Source organism: Populus nigra, chromosome 1 (assembly GCF_951802175.1).
Source record: "Populus nigra chromosome 1, ddPopNigr1.1, whole genome shotgun sequence".
Taxonomy (NCBI): Eukaryota; Viridiplantae; Streptophyta; class Magnoliopsida; order Malpighiales; family Salicaceae; genus Populus; species Populus nigra.
This window is the reverse complement of record NC_084852.1, coordinates 44,505,744-44,525,842: the sequence shown is the minus strand read 5'-3', so window position 1 is coordinate 44,525,842 and position 20,099 is coordinate 44,505,744. Positions and strand designations below refer to the sequence as shown.

Genomic DNA, 20,099 nt, shown 5'->3' with positions numbered 1-20,099 from the left:
CTATATTTTTCAGTCACATGGCCATCAAATTAAGGTCTGGGTTTCAGACCTTAAACATCAAATCAAAATATAAAACTTTAAAATAACAGAGGACAAACATACACAAATTAATAATTCAAGGATGAAATTAATGTTTTATGCTTCTTTTGAATAGTGAAAATGAAAAGGGCTTTATTTTTTATATTATTTTTAATCCTTATTTTTTTAATTTAATTTTAACTGTAACATAAATTTTTAATCGTAATATTGATCTTGAATTTGAAACCACAATATGCTCCGTATATACTCGGTATACGATAGAACATGTGAAGAGAAAAATAAATCACGGCAAATAAAACGATGCTAATACAACTTGAAAGGATAAAATAGACTATAGTTTTAGAGAGTATCTTGGACTCGATCAGCTTTCACCATGATTGAGTTTCAAGCTTCCATATATTAGATCCATGGCTGTCCAATTCCTTGACCTTTTGGTCATTCTAGAGTATTTTCTCTCTCTCTTTTTTTTATCAGTAGTTGAATAATGAATCATTTGATAATAATTTTATATTAAACTTTTCAAAATTTGTCAAAACTGGTTAACTACAGATTCAATGCATACATGTCAAAGTTTGGTGGGTGATTAATTAGGTGTAAAAATCATATAGTTATCATACCCGGTTCGGGGTTGACCAGGTCAAGAAGCCGAGTTCCGGGTTACACTAGTTGACCCGAGTCGACTCAACCCAAATCAACCTGAAAAAAATTAAAAAAAATTAATTTTTAATATTTTATATGAAAAAATTAAAAAACAATCTATATGAACATAGGCTATACATTTTATAAATAATAAAATTTAAAAAATTATTTCAACAGTTTTTTATCTCACATTAAAAAGATATTATGTTAGTATGTTATCATTTTAAATTGAAGTATTTAAACCAAAAATATTTTTTATCATATATTGAAAAAACATAACTTTTTTCTTGTGAACACGAAATATATATATTAAAGGGCTTCAAATCCCACATTGAAAAAATAAAATTTTCTTATAGTATTTACACAGTGAACTTTGAAAAATATTAATAACCAACTAAAAAATATATAAAAAAAAAATCTCTGATTATGAGGAAAAACACATTTGAAAATAAAAAAAAAAATCTTAACCAGATTTTGTTGAGTCATGAGCCAACTCGATGGGTCAATCAGGTTTTATCAAATTTTTACTTATTCTAATATTTTACTTTATCTAGGTTAGTCTAGCTACCTGATCAATCCAGATTTAATAACTATAATAAAAATAATAACACCTGTAAGAAGTGTTTTTTACTGCTCATATGCGGTTACTTTTGACAGATTTTAATAAAGAAGGATGTATTATAGTTCAACACATCGTTAATTATTATTATTTTATATATATATATATATATATATATATATATATATATATATATATATATAAATTCAAAAGCCATGTTTAATCCAGGGTAGTCAAGCTTTTGACGATGGCAATGTTAGATCCCAATTAACCTGATCTTGGCTTTTGAGTGTGCTGCTATGTTTTTCAATTTTTACCCTTGTTGACCAGTCCCTATATATACAAGTCAAAGAATGATAAAATTGATAGAAATATATAAAAAATTGACATAAAAAATTAAAAATATATATATTTTTAATTCTCACTTAATATTCTTTAACAGTTTTTTTTTAAAATTCAACATGTTAGATTCATATATAATTATTCATAAAATAATTCTTAATGTTATGATAACTAATTTAAAGCCACAACATTTACGGATTATACGCTAGAACAAGTAAAGAAAAACAAGTCCCAGCAAATAAAACAACATAAAACAATGTTGATACAGCTTGCGAGGGTAAAAATAGCTAAAAAATCAAGTTCACTGACAAAATAATAATAATAAAACACCATTTTATTTTAGTTTATACTTGTAATTGCAATATAATTATTATTTTAACTTATAACTATATCTATTAGATGTATAAAATTTTTTTGAGAACTTATTATATTTTTATCAATATTAATATTATGTAAAAATTAATATGTAAAAATCTTTTAAAAATTCATGATATTCTCACACATATTGATAAATATATTAAGAATATATCCGTTCATATAAAAATATTTCTTATTAACATTAATATATATATATTAAAGATATATATTTTTTAATACTATCAAGATAATATTATATTTTAGCTCTTTATTTTCATAAAACAAAACTCATAAAATATAAATAAATTATGAATGTTTTAAACAAAGAATTTAGAATCTATATGCTTTACTGTACAATATCTTTATATAATATTATTGTAAAAAAATAAAATAAAATCACTCACTTAATCACCAAGCAACCCATGTATTACTTTCATGGCAATTACGCTTTGGCCTAAACAAACTTAAATGCAGAAATTATTGAAAGCCTCCCCATCAATTGATGTGATTGCATAAAGAACTGATTGATTATGAGTAAGATGAACATCATCACACTATCTTAACAGAAAAACACATAAATCATTTATACTCAAAGTGCCAAGGAACCTCTCAGAACTCCACCCAACAAATTCTCTCGTGAAGTAGCAGAGATAGCATATCCAGCTTCTGGGATATTGCCGAAGCAGTACACAGGAGCTTGCCATTTTGCATCTTCAAGTGCAGCTCCCACTTCAAAAGTCATGACATGAGCCTCCCTCCCTGTGAACATCTTAATCATAAGAAAACCAACGCAATTTGCAACCCCACTTTGAAATTCCTTTTAACATGTCAAATTAATTTCAGTAAAAATAAATATCTAAACTGATATAGAATATAGTAATGATCCATAAATATAAACAACTAGACTGGTACTGTGACAGTAGTAGAGAAGGGAATGTGGAGACCAAATACCAGTGTAAAAGACCCAATGAACAGGCTTTTTGGTGATAACATCTTCATAGTACCAGATGAAATCCACTTTCTCCCAAACGTTGCAAAGAAAGCCATCCACGTGTCGTTGACCCAGATAATTAGCTCCATCAAGCCAATTAGGGCGAAGAATTCCAACCTCCAAATGCGCGGTGGAACACTCCTTGTTGGAATCTAAGGTGTAAAAGAAAGAAGTACCATTGTTCCATTCAAGGTCATACATAAGCTTGCCTAGTTGGTGTTGTATGATGTTGAAGTTTCTACCATTAGTCCAATCGTACCAGAGATCTATCTTTTGAATTATTCCACTGTAATTCATGAATAGAATTGCGTGGAATTGGTGAGGCCATGGTGCTGGAGTTGGGTCTCCTTCTCTGGATGATTTGATTAATGGTGAAAAGAAGAAAAGAAGGAGAATTGAGATAGAGATAGAGATGGGTCTGGTTTGGGAGGCCATCTTTACTCGTTGGAGATGGCAACGCGTGGGGGGTAGGGGCTTTTGTTTCCGTTTTGGTCTTTTTCTTTTTTTATGGGCTAAATTGGAAGAATACCCCCAAACTTAAGAACAGAATCAAATACCCCCCTGAACTAAATGATTCTCTTAATTTACCCTTTCTATTTTATTGAAAAAACTCATAATTTACCCTCCTTTTTTTTTTACCTCAATAAAAGGCTCAACTGTTAAAAAGTTTCGCAAGTTAAAGTGGGAAATAAAGATAATATTACAAAATTGCACTTTTAAAATGTTTCGTCCGCTTTGCAGATTTAAGAAGCACGAAGCTGCAAAATAGTTCATGATTGGAAACAAAATAATTAAACAACCAAATAGCTTGTTTTCACAGAGAACAATACCAAGTAAATTTAGTTTTTCATCAGGTATAACCACAACGATACATAGGATCGGATACGAGAAAGAAACTTTCTTGTCTTTTTACTTGAAATGGTGGTCTGGAGTTGCAGTATATAAATTATTTTAATATATTTTTACATAAAAAACACCGCCGCTACATCACTCATGACCTATCATCTCGAAGCTTCAAACAGGAAATGAAGGTGGGAGAACTAAAAATTAGAGCTGGAGTGAGTGAGAATATATAAAAGTGCACTCGCATTTCCAGGGCCATATAAACCATTCAAATGAAAAGAAGTGCGAATCAAACTTTGAACATTCACAACTCACTTGAAAATTGCCGAAACATGTTGTATTGTACAGTAGTGTGTATTTGTTGTCTAAATATACTTCATCCCTGAGATATATTGCTGTCTAGAAATAATGGTCTGGGCTATGGTATAAATAATCCCTAAGCATCCCAATATCCTGATCTTAATAACATCTGATATTATAATGGATGGCAGATTAAGGGGAAGCGTGATCAATGGTGACGAGTCCGTCTGCTTCGTGTTACTCCAAACAAACCGGTTGAAGAGTATATGGCTGGGAAACGTAAGAATGAGGATGGCTAAATTCTTGACTGCAAAGAACCAATCAGGGCCACCAATTTCAAGGCTCCAACCACCATTACCATGCCATGTATCTTCCCATATGCTGTAGAGGGCTGTCAAGACCAAGTAGGCCGATATGGCCACGGTAACAGGGAAATACCTTTGTTTGTCCCCAAAACCAGCGACAAAATCCGAGTCCTGGTTGAGAAGCAGCAGGATAGGAGCCAGGAAGAAGATTGCCTGGGTTGAGCCCCCAGTCAGATTGACGTTCAAGATCAGGCATATAGCAAAGCACATTATAGTAGCAACATTACCAACCGCGGGCATCCAAGCTCCCTCAGCAACCATTCTCTTGATTGTAAAGGTTGGCACAGTAGAGGCGCGCCGTTGCTGCATGAACCTCATTCGTGGAGCAAAATTTGAAGAACTACTTTGACTAGATTGACCATGTCTAATTCCAACCCCTTCAAGAGACTTTTCCCGCATAAGTGAGGCAAGTTCAAACTTAATCTCCAGTGCTATGAGCATGAAGATTGCTGCATATAAACCGAGAAGTGATGTTCTTGCCCCCTCAACAGCCAGTAGAGTAGTGAGCTTCCTGTCTTCCTCTGCCAGGTCTCCAACTTCATCTCCAAGGATGCTTTTGATTCTCAACTGACCCTCCAACAGATATGTCACAGGAAAGAGGGCTACTAATAAAGCAAATACCCATGGTAGCAGCTTTGTGCTTGAAGCAGATGGAAAATGGGTGAAGACCACAAACACAGAGGCGCAGACCATGGTTACAACAATGAGGGCATGCAGAACAGCAGCTTGAAGAAAATACTCAGCAGAAATGTATACTCCAAGAGCAATCCCTATTGCAATGGAGAAAAAAGTTCTCAGCTCTACCATGTACTTAATGGGTATGATGGATGTCACCGCTGCTAGAGTGAGCAGAATTGCAACAATAAGCAACCATGATGGCCAGGTCGGTTTTGATGCCATGAAGCCATAGATGGAAATGTCATCAGACGATTGACGAGCTGCGCTGATTATGTCAGATCGATAAGTCCATGCTAGTGGGATTGGTGGCTGCATCAGGATAAACAGTAAACCTGTTGCCACCACCAGTACTAGGCATCTCTTAGCCGGCTGTAGAAAGAAGATAAGAGTCAAATCAGTAATCAGAACACCTGGCTATTGGTTCGGTTTATATATAAACTCTTGGAGAGCCTTGAATAACATCCTAACATTTTATTGACAGGACAAGGGCCACAAGGGACCCAAAAAAGGCATTTAGATAGTCAAGGTGTCCGGGTCTGACAATAATTATCTTCACATTCAAGTGAAATTTAATAGCATAGGAAAATCTTTTAATTAGAGCTGCTTCAGTTCATTAATCATCCAATTCTTACTATTTTCCTCCACAGAATGATCAGGTTGAAATTAAACTCAAATGAACAAACATGAATCCTCCTTTTCATCCGTTCAGTAAATTTTTAAGCCAAACTTTCTACAAACTATAGTGATGATGTATCATTTATTTAACTGATTCAAATCATTCAAAACTTTTGCACTAATTCATGAGCTTTCTTGTCTAAAGGACAATAAGAAGCACGATTCTATAAGTTGCTTCATTTCAGTGAGTTCATCAAACATACAGGAAATTTCTTGTACTGGAGAGACAAATAAATATATCTGATCAAATATGTTGGTTGCTTAATAGGCTAGTTGGTTTAATTATTTTTTGATTTATGGAGAAAGAATATAACAGAAAGAGCAAATTTGTGGAAAAAAAAGAGAGAAACTTCAAGAGAAAACAGACCAGGGCATGAGAGAAATGCAAAGCTACAATGGGCACACAAGCCAATCCGGTCAAGGCAATGCAGAAACCCAAAAGCAAACCATCAGATGGAGCCCTCCCATTCCACCACTGAAGGGCTTCAAAAATTGTTTCACGGAAGAGCCAGACTGATAGAACAACCACACCACCATGTACATAACCTTTCCATGGTTTCATCTTTGAGCCTGTTCGTGATTTCTCCCTGCAAAGTCAAGCAAGCAAAGAGTAAATGAATGCCTAAATAGAAGTAACTAGAAAGGAATTTAAAAGTCTTAAAATAGGAGAATATGTCAATACACACTTGTAAAGGAGCAATGGGGGAGTAACAGCCAGTAAAAGTACAGCTGAAACCCATACAACAGGCTTTGATGAAATAAACAGCATGGACAGCTTTGAGGAATACAGGCAAGTCAAAATCCAAACCGCCTTGGGTCCAATCCGATGGTCCACGGATAGTCTTCTTACCAGAGCCAAACCCAGAAAGGTTGTCAGAATAACCATATAGCTTGGATACATCACATCCTCCTCCATTCCATGGTAGTAAAATCCCGGGTAATTGAAGAAACGATTCTCAATATGGCACAACAGCAATGCATGGCTGATCAAACAAATCTCAGCTAAAAAATGAAGTTTTGGTGGGAGAAGAGCTAAACCTGGAACAGCCATGGCGAGAACAACATTTGCGATTATAAGTTTACAGAATGATTTCAGGGACATGCCTGCCATCCAAATATTTAGATCCCAGAAATTGTGCACCACAAACAATGTAACTATCAGGCTCCCAAGCACAACAAAGGAAAAATATGATGACAGACTTTTCTTTGTAACAAAACGAGCAAATTCAAATCCAGCAATCGCGGGCAGTGGAAGAAACTGCAAAATAAGGGGAAAATGGGATTAATATTTTTTTAACATGTAAATTTCCTTTTAATTTTTTTCCCTTCGATATCTGTTAAACATTAATCATAAAGGCAGAACAGCCTGAACATGCAAAAAGTATAAAGAATAAAAGAGAGGATCCAATATAATTAAGCAAAAAATAAAGTGACAATTGTAGTGTAAGAGCATGCACTTTCAAAATTGAGAACTGACGTGTTATTTGAAAAGGAAGAAGAAGCATATGGAGGCGATGGCCACCATGCACCAACTGTGGACAGAATAGAAAATCAATAGCAACTCCAATACAACTAAGCGCAAAAGCAGCCCAAGGATAATGATGACAAATTGCTCAAACACTAGGTTAGTTATTATTGACCCAAATACATTCTTTAGTTAAGAAATATGTCATCTCTAAGCTAGATGAATTCCAACAGACACATCCAAATACATTGATTGCACTGGAGGATGAAACAAAAAGGTGAGCACCCAACAATTGTGAAAAAGCAGCCCACAAGAAGCTTTTCAGCTGCTCACACTAACGCTGAACATTGCATCGTGGTCCAAGTTTGCAAACACAAGTTTAGGAGTGGAATGCAATGCTTTAGCCAATCAAACTGTTTAGTCCCATAATCTGCACTGAAGTCCTAGATCACAACCCCAAGCACGCACAAACAACACACCCACTGTATTTACTGCTACCTCGTAATTGCAAAACAAAAAAAACTGAAATCGGAGTAGAGTCTTGGATAAATCAAGGTACATACCAGTAGAGGAAAACCCACAACAATTGCTCCAGCAGAACTGACGGTTACAGCCAAAGCAGTGAAAGACCAGTAACTAAATGCATCAGAAATCATTCCAAGGGCAGAAGCACCAGCACCAGCAGCCCCTCCAAGCATCGTCACGGTCACAAGCAGATAATTCAACGGAGGAGGAACCTGAATATACCTTCCAAAGGAATGGAAAACAACTCTAACCTCCAAACAAATCACGACAACAATCAATGCAACAGCACCATTCACGACACGAATGCTATGCAACTGATTCGCATTCTTAGTCACCCACCAAAGCGCACCCCTCGTAGATGCATACAGTTGAAACAAGAACGGAATAAAAAACAGCAGCAACAAATCACAAACAGACGCAGCTGACGAGAAAATCACCGAGTAATGCGAAGCAACATGAAATATCAACGGAAAGAAGAGCAAATTCAAGGTATGAAAACAACCCTCTAGTGGACTAAGTATAAAATTATCATCAGGAACCTCTCCACCATGATATTTCACTTCTTGTTTCGATCTAAATGAAGAAACACGCGGAATTGCAAACATCCAATAGAAGACACAATTAAAAATCATCAGATAATACGCAGCATTTTGCATACCGACAGCAGAGATTGTAGCCCAAGTGAATATCGAAGAAGCAGCGAAAGGAACACATGCGAATAACAAACGTTCAAGCGCGAGCACGATAGTTGGGTTTTCTAATTGAATCCATTTGAACTGAAGTGAAGCCCAAGCCCCGATTAAGAAATTCGTTTGTGCACAGAGGAACGCAGCGAGCAAACCAAGAGGAATCGAATTGAAAGTGAAGATCAATGAGGAGCTAAAAAAGAAGGCGATCTGAGCTGCAATTAGGGAAGCCCAGACACAGAAAAACGCACCGGATTTGAAATTGAGTGAGTCGATGATGTAAGCAATCATCAAACCCAGGGTTAGGATTGCGACTACGGGAGCTCCACCGAGGTCAAGGAGGAAAGCAGCGCAGGGAGCGAGGGCGAGGGCGATGCGAGTGTTGTGAGCGAAAAAAGAAGCAGAGAAACGAGATCTAGAAGAGGAGGTAGAAGGGGAAGGGAAGTTAGAGTTGGGGGAATAAGGAGAGGCGGTGGGGAAGGAGGAGAAGGAAGGAGAGGAGATGGAGGAGGCGATGTAAGGGCGGAATGACCGCGGTTGGAGCTCCGGCGGTATCATTTTGGCCGTCGCCGGGATACCAGAAAGAGAGAGTGTGGTAGTGGTGATGACGGAGTGGAAAGCGGAGAGGATCTGAGAGGAAATCACGGGTGGGTTTGGGTTTGGGTTTTGGGGAATGCGTGACCTATCTGGAGGAGTAACAGTCGTTGGATCATGGATTAGCTGGTCCTATTTCTGCTATTATTTGCGCGAGAGAATAATAGGATTCGAATACGAAGTTACTGTTTATTTTTGTGATTTAAAAATATAATTTAAAAAAATTGAAATTTTTTTTAATTCAAATAAATATTTTTTAATTATTTTAATTTGCTGATATTAAAAATAATTTTTAAAAAATAAAAAATATTATCTTGATATATTTTCAAGTAAAAAATATTTTAAAAAATAATCACAATTATATTTTCAAACAGGTTCGAAACCTGAATCTATTATGAGTTAGGTTGATAAATCAATTGGATTAATTTAAATTAAAAAATAATTAAATTAAATTTTAATTAGATTTAATTGAGTTAATTTTTACTAAATTTATTTTAAAATTTAAAACATAAATTAACGAACCATCAAGTTTATCTAACTATCCATCTAGTTTAATAGCAGTAATAATAGATATACAAATTTCTAAACTCTTTCAACTTTTATAATTAAGATACTAATTTTATTTATTTATTTTCTTTTTTAAATTAATATTTCATCAATTTAAAATGTGATGCGGCAATAAGTATATTTTTTTAAAAATTCAAACTGTGGATATCTTGTTATGAAATAGCATTATTTCATAATATTTTTTTAAAAAAGAAATCATAATTTAGATAAACTCGACAATCCAAACTGTGAGCCAAATCCACGCCTAGGTGTCATAGTTGTCCAATCAATTGCTTTTTAGTTTCATGCTGTTCAAGGTATTCTTATGTGTCCGTTAACACGTCAAGGCTGACATGGCAAGCAACATTTTATTTTTTTTTTCAGTGAAATACCAGATTTTATAACGAAAGAAGGAAAAAAAACCCTCTCTTTTTAAGTCTACATTTACCCTCTATCTTCTATTTTTTATGGAAAGAAAATCTAAAACACATAGATTTTTTATTGTAACAATTCAAGGTGTTTTTTTTATTTTTTTTCAATTTGATTCTCTATCCTTGTTTCTTTTTAATCATGTTTTTTTTTTGTCAAAATTCATAGTTAATTTATCAAAAAATTATTAAAGAGAGACATATTTGAAACAAAAGGGGTTAAAATTTAAAACAAGAAGAAAAGAGAATGAGTTATTTAGATCTCTAAAGTGTTTTTTTTATGTGTTTGGGATCATTTTAAAAGTTGATTTTTTTTGTTTATAATTTGTTTATGGTTAAATGAATAGTTCTTAATTTATTATTTCAAATGCATGTATAGAATATTTAATATACAAATGAGATTTTTTTATATAAAAAAATACATAGGAAATGCCAATATATTTATTTTTTTACTAAAAAATATTATTTGAATAATTTTTCTAATCTAAGTCTCTTTTTGTCCCCTTCTCTTTTTATTTCTTTATCTATATCACCACCTCAAAATTTTATTTTACCATTAAAATTCTCTGTGTTTTGCAAAGGTGAACCTTTTCTCTACTCTTTATTTTACACTTCCTGGAGGATCACCAAGAATATTTTATTTTAAGCTAATTTCTATTTTGCGCACACCTGTCTTTTTGTACTGGTATGAACTTTTTATGAACATGACAAGGAGAAGGCTTTGTAAGGAAACAAGTCTCGCGTCCGCAGGGTAAACACTGAGAGAAGTTTTATTATTAGATATTTGAAGATTGTTTTTCATTTTATTAATAGAGTAAAGTAGGGTTTTTTGACAAATAAATAGTGAGTGACAGGCTGATGAGATTTGAAACTCAAATGTTTTTTATTTATATATATATAAAACCTTTGAAAAATCATCTATCTATATTTCCTTTGTATTTTCTCTTCTTTTTTTTTTTGTTTCATATTTAATTTTGAACTCAACTTTTTTATAGAATTATTATAAGTTTTATTATTTATACGCTATGTTTTTTTTGTAGAACAAGTAAATAATAATAATAATAATAATAAAGTAAAAGTAATGGATGCCGTTAAAATGAAAATTTCATTAAAAAAACAAGCCATTTATCGCATAAGCATGTCTCCAGCAGAACACTCAATTATTTATTTATTTATTTTTATTTACGGGTCAGCTTGCGCGTACCACGACTATTCCCCACGGCCCACTGGACATCCTGCAAGCTCAGGAGCAGGTAAGGCACCACGGGGTGACATGCATGCACATAAAGGATCGAATCCAAAATAAAAACAGAACAAGTCACACTATTAACCACAGCAGCTAAACCCTCCAGTGCACAGAACACTCAATTATTACAACGTAAGGTGCTGGAACATCGAATCGAAAGAAATTGAAAGGCGTGGCCTTGCAGGGGCTCTGAGTTTTCCATGTAGTTCTGGGCTAAATACCCAAAAACAGCGAATTCAACGATGAAGTATCTCCACGAGCAAGAACCTCGGCCTCTTGAAGGCAGGCCATGGAGGTTCAAGCGGAGGCCCAACTCAAATAACAGCAACTGCAGCTTCTTAAAAAACTTTTCACAATTAACTTTGCTTTGAAATCTTCTTCATTCAATTTAAAATAGAATTTAATTTTTAAAAATAGTATAAAAATAAATTAGAGATCAACTTCTCTAATTTATTATATTAATTAAAATTAAAATCAAATCTAGTTTTCTGCCTTAAAAAAAAAAAAATTCTAAGGCTGATCATATTTGAGTAAAGTCAAGCTAACAGTACACTTTCGAGGCGAATGTGAGCACAGTAGTGGAATCCAAAGAGTCGAGTTTAAAAGCTTAACTTTCATAAACAAGAAGTAATCAGAAGGCCGAAGGGGATTGGCTCTTGAGCACAACTATCTAAAAACTAAAAAGATATGTTCGCGGCTCTGGCGTCAACAATCATATACTCAGATGCCATCAAGGCTCCTGGCTGCGCAGCCACCAAATTTAAACGTGGTTTTCGTTTTATTGTAGTCCTCGCAATATTGCAAGCTGGTTAACACTCACACAGTCTCCAATGGTTTCAGGGTAAGGCGATCGTGACCAGAGAGTTATCTTCCACCTCTCTTTGAAATAAAGATCTGATGCATAGTACTCGGCATATCAGTCCGAACAAAAAGCCAATAAGGCTCAGCATGATCCCTGTAAATTGTCTCAAATACGTCAATATCGTTGAAACCCAAGCGTTCCAGTATCACATTCTTGTTTAGCAGCTTGCAGGAACAAAGTCCCAATCATATCCTTATACCTGGATTTCCCTGCAACACTTGTTACTCAGTCTGGGAGAGCAGCAATGACCCACTTTTAAGGTCCTTTCACTTTCATCACAAAGCACGAAGACATGGCCTTATCTCGAAGAAGGGCAACGGAAAAGTCCCAATCTCAATTCTATTTTGCATTTTTTGAAGTAGGGTCGTAACACCATTAAAAGGACACACAACCCTCCGGGATTCTGAGTCAAAGACAGCTACAGAGCTTGTATCTTTCTCTAAAACGTCCCCAACATGAGTCCAACACTCGTGTGCCTGGTTTTATAGCTATTAATAAGCTGACAATTGCCAACCACATTACACAATATGTCTGGGTTGAGACGCATCCGACTCCACTTTACATATTGATGGGTACTCCCTAACTTCTCTGTTCAATCAACGTGTGAGCAGCAGACCCTTAGTAAAATGTCTAATCAGCAGCCACCCTTAAGCCAAGCGAGTAAGAAGAGCAGTTCTTTGAATGACAAAAAACGAAGGGGAATGGCCCTTTTTGCTTTGCTAGAAAGCAGTCTGCTAGGCAATGGCCCTGGCTCCCTGCAACATGATAAGATGGATTCTGTTAATTAATTACTGTAAATATGAGATTTCTTTAAACATTGCATTGTACCATAATTTCAAGTGTTTTGAAATGCACTGAGCTGTGATTTGTTGATTCATTGCAGCTTAATTTTATAAATCCATATCATGCATGCATGGATATTTTAAATCATTTTCATTATTATTATTTTTCACATTTGCTTGAATTTCAGGTCACTCTCTCGAGTGAAATGTGCTGCTCAATTGTTTGAAGTTGTAGAAACTTTCCGTGGTGTATTTTTCCCACATCCTTTTCTTGCTGGAAGATAAAGTATTGCTCCAATCGAGAAAAAAAGGGAAAAGGGAAAGAAGAAGAGATGCAAGTGGAGCCACATTGCAGTATATTGAATGGAGAGGGAAGAGAGGATGAGGAGAGTGTCTAACCTCCCCTGATGGGGTAGAGCTGGTGGTGGTTAAGGCCACATGTTTCTCATAAATGCAAGAGACAAAGCCAAAAGGCTTCTATTTATACAGACTTCCCTATTTGTTTGCACAGTTTAATTTGTCTCCTTTGGTTGCTCTCACTGTCCCCCTTCCATGTCCATGGTCCATGGATCCCCGCCTAACTTCCAGTACTCGTGGCCGCATGTTGGCCCTTGCCTGCATCGCTATAAAAAGGACTCCAGCTTGCTTAAAGTTAACAACATGTAAATGTGGATATCAATCTGCTTTTTCACTTTTGCTAAATTTCAAGCTACTTCTACACCTATTCTAGTAATTAATTTATTTCAACCATGACGGGTAAAGTTTGTACAAGAAACTGTTCGTAGGACATCAGCAGCATTATTTATATACTTGAATGATTATCATAGATTTTAAAAAAAAAACATGTTTCTCGCCCTCTTGTACTTGACATTAAGTACAAGAAACTGTTGGTAGGAGCTTCAAATCCAAAATATTATTTATACACTTGTATAATTATCACATATAAAGAAAAATAGATCAATATACTTCTTGACCTCTTATATTTGACATTAAATACGTTATAGATTTAGAATAGCATGCTGAGGTTCTTGATACCTCTGACGCATGACGAGAAAGATAAAAATAATTTTAGTTATGACCAAACTATATCTACTAAAATTTTTAATAGTGTTTGTTTCACTCCACACTCTTAATCATATAATATTCATAGTTATAAACGTAGAAAGCTTGTCGATTTTTTTTTATATCTCCTCACTTTAAAATGTCCGATTTAGTTGAGTCTTTTACATGTAAAATTCATAATTTATATATCGAGATCATAAAATATATTCAAGTAGGTAATGAACAATACAAATTTCAAACTGATTTACATAAGTATCATGATGCACATTAGGGGTGTTCAAAAAAACCGTACCGAGATAGAAAACCGATTAAACCGATTTTAAAACCATAAAATCTGGCCGGTTTGGTTCGGTTCCGGTTTGACCACTTAAACCGGTGAACCGAACCGGTAGTATAAATACCACAGTAACTCATTATGCCTAACCCAGGCTTCTCTCTTCACTCGCAGGCTTGCAGCGGAACAACAAGGCTCCTCCATTGATAAGTGTATCACTGTAAATTTCTAGGCTATGTTTTGGTGTGTGTTAGTCCTGCTCCCTTGCATTTTGTTGGTGTCTTCAAATATGGGTTTAGTTTCAATCTTCTTCAATGTGGTCTAACCATCTTCTATGAACCATGCACTTGCTAGCCTTAGAAATTAAGAGGCATCACTTATACTTCACTAGTAACATTTGTCCGAATCATGATCTGAATCTTTGATAGCTCCAGCTTATATGAGCACAAAGTGACTGTTGTAGTTTTAATTTGGAGATAGAAGTGAAGTTTCGAAATCTGAAGCTTTGAACAACACCACTTTGATCGGTAGGTTTTATTGAATGTAATGCTTCACTTATAAAAATTACAGAAGTGCAGTTGATTGGAGCTCTGTCTTGTCTGAACCTTGGCATTTTCACTTTTGCTGAAGCAGTAAAGTTTGTTTTTATAAACCGGATTTCATGAAGGGATTAGGTTTCCCGGTTTTTTCCAAAAAAACCGGATTTAACCGAACCGGACCGGCTCGGTTTGAACCGGTTTTCGTTCCGGTCCGGTTAATATTTCTCCAAAATAGTAAAATTCGGTTCGGTTATTTTTTTTAGTTTAAACCGAACCGAACCAAACCGTGAACACCCCTAATGCACATAATGTTGAAGATCATGATACAAATTAGACCTGAACGATATCCTTTGAAAATCATTCATAAATTGTAAGTGAGTAGTGCAAGATCATTCAAAGTGTTTAAAATAATTGAATTAAATAATTATATCATTAACTGTCACTAAACTTTGATGATATTAGCTTTACTTTTGACATGAAGAACCTTGTTATATATAAAACACAGCAACTTATCTCTGGTGATCTCTTTGAAACTCCTACCTCATTATCCTTATCTTTGACAAAAAAAAAAGAATATTTTAATACTACTTTTAATGCACATGTTGTTTTTATTAGAGATGATAAACTTCAACGAATCCTAATATATAAACTAGACGACCAGTTTCAAATGTCCAAACTATATATGTAGAAGCATTATTGGAGCCATCTTGAATTACACTCAATGGGGTTGAATTTCTCCAATCTGGGAAGAGTTGGTGGGACACCGGACCTGAGACATTATTTATACACTCGTATGATCATAGACGATGAAGGATAACCCAAACCATTGAGAGATTGAGCTATAACTTATGTTTTATTTTAATTTATTTGAAATTTTAGTTGATGTTTATTAATTAGATTTTAGTGGATTTGATTTAATTTATTGTTGAATGTTTTATTTAGTGGGCTATAAATTCAATTTTTTTTCTAGTTACAGTTTTAATATTTATATCATATTTTTTTTAAAATGTAAGGAAGTTTTGATGAATTGAATAAAAATTGTAAAGTTGCAGACTTTTCCGACCCTGTTTTTTTCGTTACTTTTAATTCTTGGCTTTTTTTTCTCTAAAAACTTCATTATTTCCTGCTTAATTTTTTTTTAGTTATTGTTCTGCATCACCGGGGCAAAGCCCCTGACTAGGTAAAAGAAATTGAAATTTCAAGATTTTCATAAAAACAAAACTCACTCCAGTATGTATTTGCTGGACTCCATATTCTGCTGTTACTTTCAATTCATTCCAAATTCGTATTGTCACTTTTCTTTTGGATGAATAAGATCATCATTATTATGTTCCATTGACAAAGTCATGCTATTCAAAGTGCTTAATCATGATATTGGTTATGAAGGAAGCTTGTTAGTTTTTCCTTCTGCCTGTATGTATCGTCCTCATCAGCCACAGCTCCTTAGTATTGACGGCAGCACCTTTTACTTTTTGGATGTGCGAAGGCATATGGGTTTTGCTCCTTCCACTCGACAAGTCTTGATACTCTTTTTTTTTTTTTTTTAATTGTAGGTGTCCGGACCAGCTTGCGTACACCTCGACTAATCCCACGGGCCCTGAAGTTAACGACCATGTAAGCCTCCAGTGGCCATCATATGAGCAGCCATAGAGTTTGAACCTGAGACCTAAGAGGGAACAAACCTCTTAATCCCAAGCTCTTACCACTAGATCACCACCTAGATGGTTCAAGTCTTGATACTTAATTTCCCACAAGCTAGTGAGTATCTTTCTTACAGTATTAATTGCTCCATGCAGGCTGCTAGATAATGACAGCAGTGCTTGAAAGTGATAGTGTAACTGTGTAATGGCACTTTCCAAGCAGATCTTAGCCTCCTCTGAATTTAATGGAGGAAAGGCACCGTCCTTCTTTTCCAGATTACTCTGAATTGAACCCTAGATTAATGAGAACATAGATATCATCTTCACTTTCAGAATGATACACCACACTTTCAGCCCATGTCGGCACGCTAGTCTAATATCTTTGTGGAAGTGATTATTTGCTTCATCATTGACAAATTCAATGATTATAAAAAAAATTAGTGAAAAACTATCCTTGATGGTAAAAAAAGAGTGGTAGGTGGTTTAAATTTTGACAAGTAATTAAAGACATGGTTGGCTAAATAGTCTAATTTCAAAACAAATTCAGCATACATAGAAGGAAAAGGACAGGACAAACCAGACTAGAAATCAAAATGTAGAGGACGCGAAGATAATCCCCCAAGAGTGTACCAAAGACTACGAACAGCTAGCTATTCATTAGGTTTCAATTCTGAATGGCTCCCAGAAAGGAGTTTTGTTGCTGGAAAATCTTCCCACCACCCTGGAATCTAAAATCTTTAAGGCCTCCTCGGATTTGATGCATCTGGGTGTCTTGTACTGATTGACTGAAGACCCTTGAGATACACAAAAATCCATGAGCGCATCAAACGTTCCATGTGTCACCACCCTTACTTCCAGGGGTCCAATTGATTTGTCTTTCTTCCTACACCTCCTATAAACAGAATCGAGTGATTCTTCAACAATGGAGCAGCATTGCTCCATTATAACTGGATCAAGCTCTGGCAGATCATTAGTTCCTCTCATTTTAAGTTCCCAAAATAGTACATAATGACCTGGGATTGAGGCAGTATCAGCGAAGCTAGTGTACTCAGTTAGAAGGAAACCGAGTGGCTCAAGGAGGACTTTCGCTTGTGTCACTGCCTTTAAGAGGTCTTCTTCATTGGTCTTGTCAGTATCAATGCTTAAAACCACATTTCGCCGGTGCACAAAACGAAATTGTGGAGCATTATTGTAGAAGCCGGTCACCATGAGAATGTCTCCAACTCTATATCTATACAATCCTGAGAAAAGAATAAACAAAATAGTGAGAGACTGAGCTATAAACAAGGCATCATCTTTTTATCTGCAATCCATAATCAAAAGCATCTATAAAATTTGTTACTCTATTTAAAGGATGATTTGGGATCAATGAGTTGAAATCAATGATACAGTAAGTAGATGAGCAAAATTAGGCCTGTTACAGTATCGAGATTCTGAAGAGGAAAAAAAAAGTCAGCTCAAGGAAAAACTCACCTGTAAAAGTGGTGACAATCAGTTCATAGTAGTGACCAAGTTTGACATCCACAAGATCAACAGCTTCAACCTTTTCCTTGCCATTCCGATCTGTAACACTAACACCGTTGCACTGGACGTCCGGTACCACTTCTTTGTGGTTATTATCAACAGGCAAGAATTCAAAGTAGGCCATATTTGGAAGGAGGGTGTAAGAGACATCATAAGGGTTGCTCAGTGGTTTAAAGTTGATTCCCAAATAACATTCAGAAGAGCCATACATTGTTGAAACTAATGGAAGCCCACCGCTATAGAATTCAAGGGTTGGGATGTATTGGGCCATAGAACCTGTAACAATAACTTCAATGTACTTTGTTCTCGGCCAAAGCTTCTTGATTATTCCTTCCCAAGATTTCCCACTACATTCATCCTCGATTAAATCAGCCAATTCTGAATTGGGTTTGCTCAGAATTGACAATACCGCATTTCTGCAATTAGGGTCAGTAATCCAATCACTTACACTACCTGTTCTTATGTTGGAACATAATTCTTTCAAATATTCCTCCAAAAACTTGATAGCACGCAGGAAAGCTGATGCAAAGATTGCACCTACTCTTAAAACCTCATCCCGCTGTACTAAACCACATAGCAATTGACAGTACATGCTCTGTTTGCTATCAGAACATAAGATGGTCTCATCAGGGCTTGTATAAACATTATAACGGTTAAAAGCCCGGTTTCTGAAGTTGTTGCTCTTATAGTAGCTGGTTAGGACAGGTCTTGCCATCAAGCCAGAAGGGGTGCTAATTTCGGGTTTGATAAACAAAAGATACATTGCTTTGCCCTGGTCCAAGCCATCAACATACCTGAAAAAGAAAAATAAAGCTGTTTTAAGTCTACTCACCTTGCTTGCACTGTTCCATTATCTTATAGGCAGTAGCAAAATTCAAAAGAACAAGAATATGGAGAGCATAATCTTACTTGTTCATTACAGGCACAAGGAGGTTATAAAAGAACGTCTTCCTTTCCAGTTCTTCAGCAGTCGAAGGCATAATTTTTGGCTGTCCTCCAGAAGTACCAGAGCTGCATATAATTAACTTGATCAATTTCTCAGAAAGAAAGATTGACTTGATTAGGACTTCCAAGGGAATTTATTGAAGAAATATGAGAGCATAATTGATAAATGTTTATACCTTGTGAGGAGCTCAGTAATTGGTTGAGCTGAAATGATAGATGAAGGCTCTCCGTTGGCAATTCGCTCGATACAAGGCTTGATATCCTCGTAATTCACAATGGGAACTTTATTCTTGAAGTTTTCCTTACCAGAATCACCATTGAGAAAGCTTTTAAGATACTCTGTATGTAAATTGGTGGCGAGGATTTCCTCCAATACCTGTTGTTGTATTTGGCATGCATTGTTGGTCAGGTCCTCCAAGAGCTTTAAGCCAGCTTCATTATCATTTGGATCAAAGACTGGCAACATTTTTTGCAACAATGGAAAAGCTAGAATGAAATGTAAGTTTTTGGTAAGAGTTTTTGCTAGCCTTCCAGCATGTCATATGACTCTTTGGCTAAATGGTAACCAAATTAAGCTGTTACAAGTTTATGCTTTCTTTCTGTTCAACTAGATTAAAAAAAGAAGCAGCAGCAGCAGCTTGGCAGCGAAAGGCAAGAGCAAAGAGAATGGTCAGGACAGAACAGGAAGAGAACGACTTGATGGGAATTAATGCTTCTCATGCTTAAAAGGCTTCTCCCCTCTCTCCCACTCACATGTCACAACTGGAATGTGTTTCTGGGTAGCTGGGAGGTGGAGAGGGAACGAATAAATAACAGATTCTGGAGGGGATTTTGGGAAATGATGTATATTCAAGATTTCCATTAAAAAAAAAGAGAGAGAGAGGAGGAAATGTAAGGGAAGTAGAGGTTATGGAGGTCCTACACACGTGGCCTTGTCTTGTAACCTGCGCTTAGATGTAGCTCTTATTGGTCAAACTACCTATACAAGCTACATGTATTTTAATTTTATTTTAAAAAATTAAATCAGCCTCTTACACAATTTAATAAGAATATAAATTCTTGTAGAATTTCAAACCCAATCACTGGCTTTGTATGTATGCTAAGATAAGCTTGTTCAGTAAGTATCCGATGTTGCCCAGAGTCCACCTCTCATGCTATATAATAAGATCAGGCAGGTGGAATGAGGCAAAATA

The 20,099-nt window shown here is 35.5% G+C and overlaps 3 protein-coding genes across 3 annotated transcripts; all 3 read right to left on the bottom strand.

Annotated features, from left to right (window-relative positions):
- Positions 1–2,340: 2,340 nt before the first annotated feature.
- On the bottom strand, positions 2,341–3,421 carry LOC133696405 (uncharacterized protein At4g14100-like). The gene is made up of 2 exons (XM_062118595.1): positions 2,888–3,421; positions 2,341–2,695 (listed from the first exon to the last, which is right to left on the bottom strand). Exons 1-2 carry the CDS (start codon positions 3,360–3,362, stop codon positions 2,526–2,528), a joined length of 645 nt encoding a protein of 214 aa, XP_061974579.1. The 5' UTR covers positions 3,363–3,421; the 3' UTR covers positions 2,341–2,525.
- Positions 3,422–4,043: 622 nt separating this feature from the next.
- LOC133680533 (uncharacterized) lies at positions 4,044–9,190 on the bottom strand. Its single transcript, XM_062103541.1, has 4 exons — positions 7,817–9,190; positions 6,475–7,046; positions 6,156–6,375; positions 4,044–5,482 (listed from the first exon to the last, which is right to left on the bottom strand). Exons 1-4 carry the CDS (start codon positions 9,020–9,022, stop codon positions 4,136–4,138), a joined length of 3,345 nt encoding a protein of 1,114 aa, XP_061959525.1. The 5' UTR covers positions 9,023–9,190; the 3' UTR covers positions 4,044–4,135.
- Positions 9,191–16,862: 7,672 nt separating this feature from the next.
- LOC133698776 (indole-3-acetic acid-amido synthetase GH3.17-like) lies at positions 16,863–19,754 on the bottom strand. The gene is made up of 4 exons (XM_062121838.1): positions 19,083–19,754; positions 18,871–18,972; positions 17,911–18,755; positions 16,863–17,678 (listed from the first exon to the last, which is right to left on the bottom strand). The coding sequence occupies exons 1-4, from the start codon at positions 19,370–19,372 to the stop codon at positions 17,095–17,097; spliced, it is 1,821 nt and encodes a 606-aa protein (XP_061977822.1). The 5' UTR covers positions 19,373–19,754; the 3' UTR covers positions 16,863–17,094.
- Positions 19,755–20,099: the final 345 nt, after the last annotated feature.

Excerpts from the sequence above, each read along its gene's own strand:
- LOC133698776 (XM_062121838.1), bottom strand. The coding sequence starts at position 19,372 with ATGTTGCCAGTCTTTGATCCAAATGATAATGAAGCTGGCTTAAAGCTC. Across the intron at positions 18,756-18,870 it reads CTTGTGCCTGTAATGAACAA|GTATGTTGATGGCTTGGACC; the intron begins GTAAGATTATGC and ends TTTCTTTTTCAG. Across the intron at positions 17,679-17,910 it reads GATTGTCACCACTTTTACAG|GATTGTATAGATATAGAGTT; the intron begins GTGAGTTTTTCC and ends TTCTTTTCTCAG.
- LOC133696405 (XM_062118595.1), bottom strand. The coding sequence starts at position 3,362 with ATGGCCTCCCAAACCAGACCCATCTCTATCTCTATCTCAATTCTCCTT. Across the intron at positions 2,696-2,887 it reads TCATTGGGTCTTTTACACTG|GGAGGGAGGCTCATGTCATG; the intron begins GTATTTGGTCTC and ends AGATGTTCACAG.
- LOC133680533 (XM_062103541.1), bottom strand. The coding sequence starts at position 9,022 with ATGATACCGCCGGAGCTCCAACCGCGGTCATTCCGCCCTTACATCGCC. Across the intron at positions 6,376-6,474 it reads CCCCCATTGCTCCTTTACAA|GGAGAAATCACGAACAGGCT; the intron begins GTGTGTATTGAC and ends TTGACTTTGCAG. Across the intron at positions 5,483-6,155 it reads TGCATTTCTCTCATGCCCTG|CCGGCTAAGAGATGCCTAGT; the intron begins GTCTGTTTTCTC and ends TTCTTTCTACAG.